The sequence below is a fragment of the Octopus sinensis genome, linkage group LG18, assembly GCF_006345805.1.
Source record: "Octopus sinensis linkage group LG18, ASM634580v1, whole genome shotgun sequence".
NCBI classification, from domain to species: domain Eukaryota; kingdom Metazoa; phylum Mollusca; class Cephalopoda; order Octopoda; family Octopodidae; genus Octopus; species Octopus sinensis.
The window spans coordinates 1,932,542-1,942,422 of NC_043014.1; the positions used below are offsets into that span (position 1 = coordinate 1,932,542).

The 9,881-nt window shown below is 43.6% G+C and overlaps 1 protein-coding gene across 1 annotated transcript in view; it reads left to right on the plus strand.

Annotated features, from left to right (window-relative positions):
- The first annotated feature begins 1,509 nt into the window (after positions 1-1,509).
- LOC115221543 overlaps positions 1,510-9,881 on the plus strand; it is a 12,128-nt gene continuing 3,756 nt past the window's right edge. The window contains exons 1-3 of the mRNA XM_029791744.2: positions 1,510-1,718; positions 6,895-7,085; positions 7,666-7,836. Of these exons, the coding sequence (XP_029647604.2) occupies positions 7,019-7,085; positions 7,666-7,836 (238 nt within the window). The 5' untranslated portion in view covers positions 1,510-1,718; positions 6,895-7,018. The remainder of the gene's footprint in view (positions 1,719-6,894; positions 7,086-7,665; positions 7,837-9,881) is intronic.

The following is a 9,881-nucleotide window of genomic DNA, read 5'->3' on the forward strand; positions in this document are numbered from 1 at the left end:
CAACAGCAACAAAGGGGTGTGGATCCGTTGTTCTGCATCAGCCAGATGATGGAGCCTTTGTACATCATATATTGATGAGGTGTGTAATTATAATAATGGGTTGCGCATCCAGAGTGCTTTTCTGGTAATTGACAGAGAAACAACTCAAAGCACGGGGCTGGAATGTAAAAACAAGGGTTAAGATAAAATAAAATAAAAAGAAATAAGAAAAAAAAATTAAAAAGTTTTACATGGGATTGATTTCGGTTTAAAATAAGGAGGAAATGAAAATAAAATAAATATAAAAGAAAATAAAAATAAACAAATTAAAATAATGTAAACTTAGAAGTTTAAGATTATCTCCGCGTGCTGTGTGTGTGTGTGTGTAAGTGAGCGAGAGCGAATGTGTGAGTGTGTGTGTCGGTGTATGTGTGTGTGTGCATGTGTGTGTGTGTGTGTGTGTGTGTGTGTGTGTGTTTGTCGGTTAATCCTCCAAGCTTGATAAACGTTTTAGAAAACCTAATTTTGTAGCATTTGCACAACTGCACACCCACGTACGCGTGGAATCGAACCCGGGGACGTTGTGGTCATGAACCAAACTTCTTTGCCATTCCGCCATCCCGACATATGCGCGTGTGTTTATAATAACACGGGTTTGGAATTTCGGGACAATCCCAGCAATTTCAGGGGACGGTTAGGGTAAGTCGATCACATCGACCCCCAGTGTATAACTGGTACGTACTTTCTTCGAACCCAATTTGAAACCGATTTTATTATAGACACATGCACATGTGATGGCGGTGGCCGAGTGGTAAAGAAGTTTGGTTCATAACCAGAAGGCCTCGGGTTCGATTCCACTGCATAGCATCTATATCCTCGGGTCAGCTCATACCTTCGGAGTAAAACTGCGTAGACGGAAACTGTGCAGAAGACCGCCGAGTGGATTATACTGGTTGTTCTGTTGGTACTGCCTTGTTACACATTATGTCTTATAAAGTCTGCCTGAAAACTGCATTCAAGTTACACGTGCCTCTGGAATACTCGGCCACTTACACGCTAATTCAGGAGCAAACGATTCAGTTGATCGCACAACGGAATGTTTTTCGTCGAACGACGGAGATCCACCAGCACCAGCACCACCACTAACACCACCACCACTACAAACACCACCAACACCCCATCGCCATCACCACCTTCACCACCACCATCGACACCACTACCACCACCACCACAAACACGACCACCATTTTCACCACCACCAACACCACAAACACCACCATCGGTACTGCCACCACGACCACGACAAACACTACCACCACAAACACCACCACTACAGACACCAACACCACCACCACCACCCACAAACACCACTACTTTTCACAACACTCTGCGAGCTAAACTCTTCTTAGTCAATCTCAATTTAAATTACATTAATTATAATTATTATTAATTGGTGTTAATTATCTTTAATGAAGCGTGGGTTTTTCTGCATCAGTGAATAATGTCTGAAATATTTATTTGTCTTTTACAGGAAACAAGGAAGATTTTTGCCATGGATTTTTTGATGTCCATGGTCAATGGAACAACGGTTTCTTCTGTCCGATCTGGTCAGCGAATGTCAACCAAGTGTACTGCTGCGGAGAAGAGAATGACCGCTATTGCTGTAAACCAGGAGATCAAAGCTCAGTTCCCGGACTAACCACTTACAATCCTTCAGACAAACCGGCAGCGAACACCGAGTATGTAACACACAAATAATACTTTCTACTAAAGTATTGGAAGGCGGCGAGCTGGCAGAATCGTTAGCCCTCGGGCGAAATGCGTAGCCGTATTTCGTCTGCCGTTATGTTCTGAGTTCAAATTCCACCGAGGTCGACTTTGCCTTTCATCATTTCGGGGTCGATAAATTAAGTACCAGTTTCGCACTGGGGTCGATGTAATCGACTTAATCCGTTTGTCTGTCCTTGTTTTCCCTCTTTATGTTTATCCCCTTGTGGGTAGTAAAGAAACAAATACTTTCTACTAAAGGCACAAGGCCTGAAATTTTGGGGTAGGGGGCTAGTCGGTTAGATCGACCCCAGTACGCAACTGGTACTTAATTTATCGATCCCGAAAGGGTGAAAGGCAAAGGGGACCACGGCAGAATTTGAACTCAGAACGTAAGGACGGACGAAATTCCGCTAAGCATTTCTGCCGGTTCGCCGCCTTCAGTAATAATAATAATAATTATAATTATAATTATAATTATAATTTCTGGCCATAGGCCAGCAGTTTTGCAGGAGGAGTTAAGTCGATTGTATCGACCCCAGTGCTCAAGAAATGGCCGAACCCTCGTACGTCGTCTAAGATGGGAAAGTCCATTATATATACATACGTCGAGAAAGTTCATTTTATATATATACATACAGTTTTGTGAGCGCAGGAGTGGCTGTGTGGTAAGTAGCTTGCTTACTAACCACATGGTTCCGGGTTCAGTCCCACGGCGTGGCATCTTGGGCAAGTGTCTTCTGCTATATCCTCGGGCCGACCAAAGCCTTGTGAGTGGATTTGGTAGACGGAAACTGAAAGAAGCCTGTCGTATATATGTATATGTATATATGTGTGTGTGTGTATGTTTGTGTGTCTGTGTTTGTCCCCCTAGCATTGCTTGACAACCGATGCTGGTGTGTTTACGTCCCCGTTACTTAGCGGTTCGGCAAAAGAGACCGATAGAATAAGTACTGGGGGTTTACAAAGAGTAAATAAGTCCCAGGGTCGATTTCCTCGACTAAAGGCGGTGCTCCAGCATGGCCGCAGTCAAATGACTGAAATAAGTAAAAGAGCTATGTTCTGTATTATATGATTCCCTGATTTATTCCCGAGACAAGGAACTAACCTTTTGCTACTCTCGCCCCCTGCTCCCCCTGCACCGTTCCTAACAATTTTGGTATTAAGACGATGCCTAACCGCAACATCTGCAGGAATAATCGAAAAAGGGTTCTTGGACAGCTGGGGAACCACAGTACGCCCGCAGAAACACTTAGGCTCACAGTTCTTCAGCTGTGTCTGCGAGTGATGATGTTTTCTCAGGTCGAGTAGGGTTCATTTATCTAAAGTTAAAGAAACATGAAGAATGCCCTGAAGCGGGGATTGAACTTGTGACCTGTAAATTCATTGTGTTCTCTTCCGTCGCTCCTTCAGGGACGATGTCAAGTTTAAGTCTTCTTCATGTCATTGTTTAAAACGGCAAAGTAAAATAGCAACACACGTATACACGCTGGAGAAGGCATTTGTAATATAAGCACACACACACACACACACACACACGCACATACACACACACACACAGATGCACGCTCACACACACACACATGCACGCACACACACAGACACATGCACGCACACACACACATACACGCACGCGCACACATGCACGCTCACACACACACATGCACGCACACACACACACACACACACACACATGCACGCACATACACACACATGCACGCACGCACACACACACACACGTATGCGTGCACTCACTCACACGTACACACACTCACGCGTGCGCTCACTCTTACATACAGACACACGCACGTACACTCGCGCTCACACTTACATACACACACACACACACGTGCGATCACTCACACATACACACTCACATACAAACATACGCACGCGTGCGCTCACTCACACATACACACACATACACACACACACACACACACACACACGTGTGCTCACTCACACATATACACATATACGTACACTCGCGCTCACACTCACATACACACACACACACTCTTGCCATCACTCATTCACGTATATATTTCATTGTATAACGGAAAATTTTCTATGCTTGCATGGTTTAGATAAGGCATATGCAACTTTTTCGTGAAGCGGGCCGCATGAGACATGGCTGCTCATCTGACGGGCCGCACATAGTCCATGACTGTTTTAGACAGAATACGTTGAGGCAGACGTTTTCTACGTCTGGATGCTCTTCCTTTCGCCAACCTTCACTGGTTTCCAAGCAATGCAATATCCCCCGTGGCTGGACATAAACACACACACACACACACCACACACACACACACACACACACACATGCCGACCCTGTGGTCTGTTATTCTGAAGCAGCGGCAGTAACGAACCAACAGTCTCTGGCGGCGAGCTGGCAGAAATTTTAGCACGCCGGGCGAAATGCTTAGCGGCATTTCGTCTGCCGTTACGTTGTGAGTCCAAATTCCGCCGAGGTCGACTCTGCCTTTCATCCTTTCGGCGTCGATTAAATAAGTACCAGTTACGCACTGGGGATCAATGTAATCGATTTAATCCGTTTGTCTGTCCTTGTTTGTCCTCTCTATGTTTAGCCCCTTGTAGGTAGTAAAGAAATAGGTATTTCGTCTGCCGTTACGTTCTGAGTTCAAATTCCGCCGAGGTCCACTTTGCCTTTCATCCTTTCGAGGTCGATAAATTAAGTACCAGTTGCGTATTGGGGTCGATGTAATCGACTTAATCCGTTTGTCTGTCCTTATTTGTCCGCTCTGTGTTTAACCCCTTTTAGGCAATAAAGAAATAGGTAATTCGTCTGCCGTTTCGTTCTGAGTTCAAATTCCGCCGAGGTCGGCTTTGCCTTTCATCCTTTCGTATCAGTTGCGTACTGGGGTCTATCTAAGTATCAGTTGCGTACTGGGGTCTATCTAATTGACTAGTCCCTTCTCCCTAAATTTTAGGCTTGTACCTACAGTAGAGATTATTATTATTATTATTATTATTATTATTATTGTTGTTGTTGTTGTTGTTGTTGTTGTTTTTGTTGCTGTTGTTAGTTGTAAGTGTGTTTCCCAGTTGTTCAACATGTTCGGGTCTCACGTGAAGGGCCCTCCCCCAGCTCCACCAACCCCTAAACCTATCCCCTTTGCTGAAGGGTGTCTAAGAAAATCCCTTTAAACCGATGGACGTGTTCTGACACTTCAGCCTGCCATGTCCTCCGGTGATACTAAGTGCTTCTGAGAGGGACAACGTGCGGTGGGGGTGGGTGTATGGGGGGATGCCAGTGGTATTCATGGTGGTGGTGGTGGTGGTGGTGGTACCGTTGGTGGTATCTATAGTAAGACTAGTCACAGTAATACTAGTGTGTTGTTGATGATGGTAACGGTGGTGATGATGATGATGACGATGATGATGATGATGATGATGATGATGATGATGATGATGATGATGATGATGATGACGACGACGACGACGACGATGATGATGATGACGATGATGATGATGATGATGACGACGACGATGATGATGATGATGATGATGATGATGATGATGATGATGATAACGATGATGATGATGGTGGTGGTGGTGGTGGTGGTGGTAGTTTGATTCTTGTTTTGAGTTAAAAAGATAACATTTTACGATGCTGGATTCATGTGACGAAGTGTGTGGTGGTGTGAGGTGAGGGTAAGGGTCAGGGTAAGGGTCAGGTGCCGTGTGGTGAGGAGTGGTGGTGGTGGGGTGGATGCTGGATTAATGCTTTAAACACTGAAGCTCTTTTGAGAAACTGTCAATCAATCGGAATTTGTGTCCGTTAGTTTAATGGGGCGCCACGCGGACGAATGGTTAAGATGTTTGCTTTGCAATTGCAACGTTCTGAGTTCGATCCCATTGTGCTGCATCTTGGGGACGGTCATTTATCGTTATCTTGCATCGACCCAAGCCTTGAGAGTAAAATTAAAGGGAAGGGTGAAACTGTACGGAAGCTCGTCGAATAGCTTCAACACGGAACTGAAAAGTTACACTCTTGTCACCATAGTATGATGCATTGATCCTTCCTGAGTATTGTGTTCACGATACAAGTCAAGTGTCTGTGGAATACTCGATCACTTACACGCTAATTCCATGAGCTGGTAGTATAGTTGATTGAAGAAATAAAGTATTCGCCGTCGATGCCGACGGAGATCCATTTATTACGAGTGTAAATATATTCCTGTCTAACTCAATAGAAAACATCCCCCCACACACACACAGACATTATTTACACATACATTTGTATAAACATTTGTTTATATAGACATACGTTTATATACACTTTCATATATATATCTGTATTTATGTGCTGTCTGGGTATATTTCACTGATGAAGGCAGAGCATTTCTTATCAGATTCCAAAAGCGGAAGTGATGAATTCTTGTCTGAGCATGTGACTGACTGTGAAGTACGCGACATTGAAACTAACACCCAAAATGGCCGAAATGTATCTAACGTCCGTGCTGGCTGCTGCTGCTGCTGGGTAACGCTGAAATGTTACCTTGCTTCGAAACAAGTGTGGGTTGGCGACGACGACAATCTTTTGATGATGATAATGGATGGAAGCACTCCGTCGGTTACGATGACGAGGGTTCCGGTTAATCCGAATCAACGGAACAGCCTGCTCGTGAAATTAACGTGTAAGTGGCTGAGCACTCCACAGACACGTGCACCCTTAACGTAGTTCTCGGGGATATTCAGCATGACACAGAGAGTGACAAGGCCGGCCCCTTGAAATACAGGTACAAGAGAAACAGGAAGTAAGAGTGAGAGAAAGTTGTGGTGAAAGAGTACAGCAGGGATCACCACCATTCCCTGCCGGAGCCTCGTGGAGCTTTTAGGTGTTTTCGCTCAATAAACACTCACAACGCCCGGTCTGGGAATCGAAACCGCGATCCTATGACCGCGAGTCCGCTGCCCTAACCACTGGGCCATTGCGCCTCCACATGATGATAATAATAATAATAATAATAATAATGATGATGATGATGATGATGATGATGATGATGATGATGATGATGATGATGGTGGTGGTGGTGGTGGTGGTGTGGTGGTGGTGGTGTGGTGGTGGTATGTTTATCTTACGATTTTTCCTAACAAAGTATTCGATTGTTCTTGCCGTTGCAGGTCTTCAAATCAAAGAGAACTGACCAAGCTTCCAGCCTCTCCAGCCAATAACTGCATTTTCGATTGTGGCATTTCTAACATAGCAGCATTGACCATTAGCGTAACTGTTCTGTTGTCGTTGGTGATGTTGGTCCTTTGCTGGGTCTGTCCGCGCTACATGAAGTACAGAAACCGCAAGAAGGCCGTACAGAGTGAGTTTCTTATCATTGCTTTTGCTTGTTTAATGATTCCACCATAAAGTCTTAGCCGTATTTACATTGTCTGTTTAAGGAAAATTGTGTAGTGTTTGTGGATTTTACAGAAATATCATTGACGTATATGTCAGCGTCATCGTTTTAACATCCACTTTTCCGTGCTTGAATGGATCAGATGGAATTCGTTGAGGGAAATTGTCTAGGGACGGATGCCTTTGCTGTCACCAAACCTCACCTATTTCCTTGAAAGCTAATATTTCTTCACGTCAAAAGATGCTGATGGAATAGGCATCAGGCTTTGAAAATAAAAACAAGGACTGGAGTCGATCCGTTCGATAAATTCTCAAGGTGGTGCAGCGTAATCAGATGGTGGCTAGGACAAGGCACGACGTTCTGAGTTCAAATTCCGCCGAGGTCAACTTTGCTTTTCATCCTTTCGGGGTCGATAAATTAAGTACCAGTGAAAGACTGGGGTCATTGTAATCGACTAGTCCCCTTCCCTCCAAAATTTCAGTAGAAATTTAGTAGAAAGGATTATTATTATTATTATTATTATCATTATTATTTCTATTTACAGAAGTCACAGACAGCCTTGGATTCCCCCGGACACTTGTGGCTAACACTAGCGGCATGACATTAATCTACCAATTACAGCCAATGACCTCGTCAATGGTTGGTCAAGTTGACCTCCACCAGCCAATTATGATGGACGCTAACCAGAATTTCGGACGAAGTCAAATATTTCCAGGTATGGGTGGTCGTTGCTATTGAATAATAATAATAATAATAATAATAATAATAATAATAATGCTTTCTGTATCTATTATCTGTCACTCGCCTCGGTAATTAGACTGCGGCCATGCTGGGGCAGGACCTTGAACAATTTTTGGTGAATGAATCGACTCCATGACTTTTTAAAGCCTGGTACCTATTCCATCAATCATTTTTGACGTAAACATATCAACACCGGTTCTCAAGCTGTGGTGGTGGGGGGGAAAACAGACACAAAGGCAGGCGCACATACACACACACACATTATTATTATTATTGTTAAGGATGCACATTGTTGAGAATGACTTCAAAGTTTCGGTCAGTTAAGACATCGCAAGGGTTGGTGAAAGGAAGAGCATCCCGCCAAAGAAGGAAAAAGATTATTTCGATGAATTCCGCGTGATCCATGAAGGCGTGGAAAAGTAGACGTTAAAACAATGACGATGACGACGGCGGCGGCGGCGGCGGTGATGACGACGACGATGATGATGGTGCTGCTGCTGCTGTCGATGATGATGATGATGATGATGATGGTGGTGGTGGTGGTGGTGGTGATGATGATGATGATGACAATGGTGGTGGTGGTGGTGATGATGATGATGACAATGGTGGTGGTGGTGGTGATGATGATGATGATGATGACGATGATGATGATGATGATGATGGTGCCATCACTTGTATCTCAAGAGCAACCAAACTGTGCTGATATTTTTGGATAGAATTCCGGGGAAGAGTATACCTCTGATCGTGTATTTCCCCAAAGAGATGATATTTGAAGAAGATACAACATTTCTGAATAATCGAAAAAAAGATATCCGACTTCGAAACGGAACACTTAGAATAAAATAGACATAACGAAAAACGCAAAGATTAAAGGAAAAAGCGAACAAGAACAAGGTGAATGAAAGCAGTTGCAAGCGTAAACCACGAAGCCAGAGCGAACACGGGAAAAGCAAAGTAAACAACAGCCGAACACTATAAAAACGAGAAGCTTGAACTTGTTCCAAAACGTTGAGTGTTTACTCGTATATTTAATATACTGGAGACTACCCATGTAGGTAATTTTTTTCTGCTCTTGGCACAAGGCCCGAAATTTTGAGGGAGAGGGTGCCAGTCGATTAGATCGACTCCAGTGCGCAACTGGTACTTAATTTATCGACTCCCGAAAGGATGAAAGGTAAAGTGGACCTCGGCGGAATTTGAACTCAGAAAGTAGCGGCAGACGAAATACCTATTTCTATTTCTTTACTACCCACAAGGGGCTAAACATAGAGGGGACAAACAAGGACAGACAAACGGATTAAGTCGATTACATCGACCCCAGTGCGTAACTGGTACTTATTTAATCGACCCCCGAAAGGATGAAAGGCAAAGTCAACCTCGGCGGAATTTGAACTCAGAACGTAGCGGCAGACGAAATACCTATTTCTATTTCTTTACTACCAACAAGGGGCTAAACACAGAGCTTCAAGAAATAGATAATGGTGATGATGATGATGATGAGGAGGAGGATGAGGATGATGATGAAGATGATGATGATGATGAACAATTAATTAGGCTAGTGGTAATATTATGACATACATGAATGCTATTTATCATTCCATTTGTAAATGGTACAAGTAGAATTCTACAAGAATTCTCTTTTGCGAAGACTGCGAGGTTATCCATAATAATTATAAAGTATTTTCCCGTTCCAGTAAAGAACAAGAGAGGCGTCTGTAAATGTTATTAGAAACATTTTTCACAGCCTTCGTAAGCTCTGGACATATTTGCGTGTCAGCCTCTCACCATCCACCTTGTTATCGGTGATATACATTCAAAGAGAATCTCTTCAACGCTCGCTAAAATTTTCGTTCCCTTAATCGCTCTCTGCCAAGATCTTTCCTCTTCTCTCTTACAATATACGTCTGTTTCTACCGATTTCTCACTCTACCTCTCTCTATTTGTCAGTGTCTCTCTGTCTCTCTCTTTACCAATCTATCTATCTATCTATCTATCTATCTATCTATCTATCTATCTATC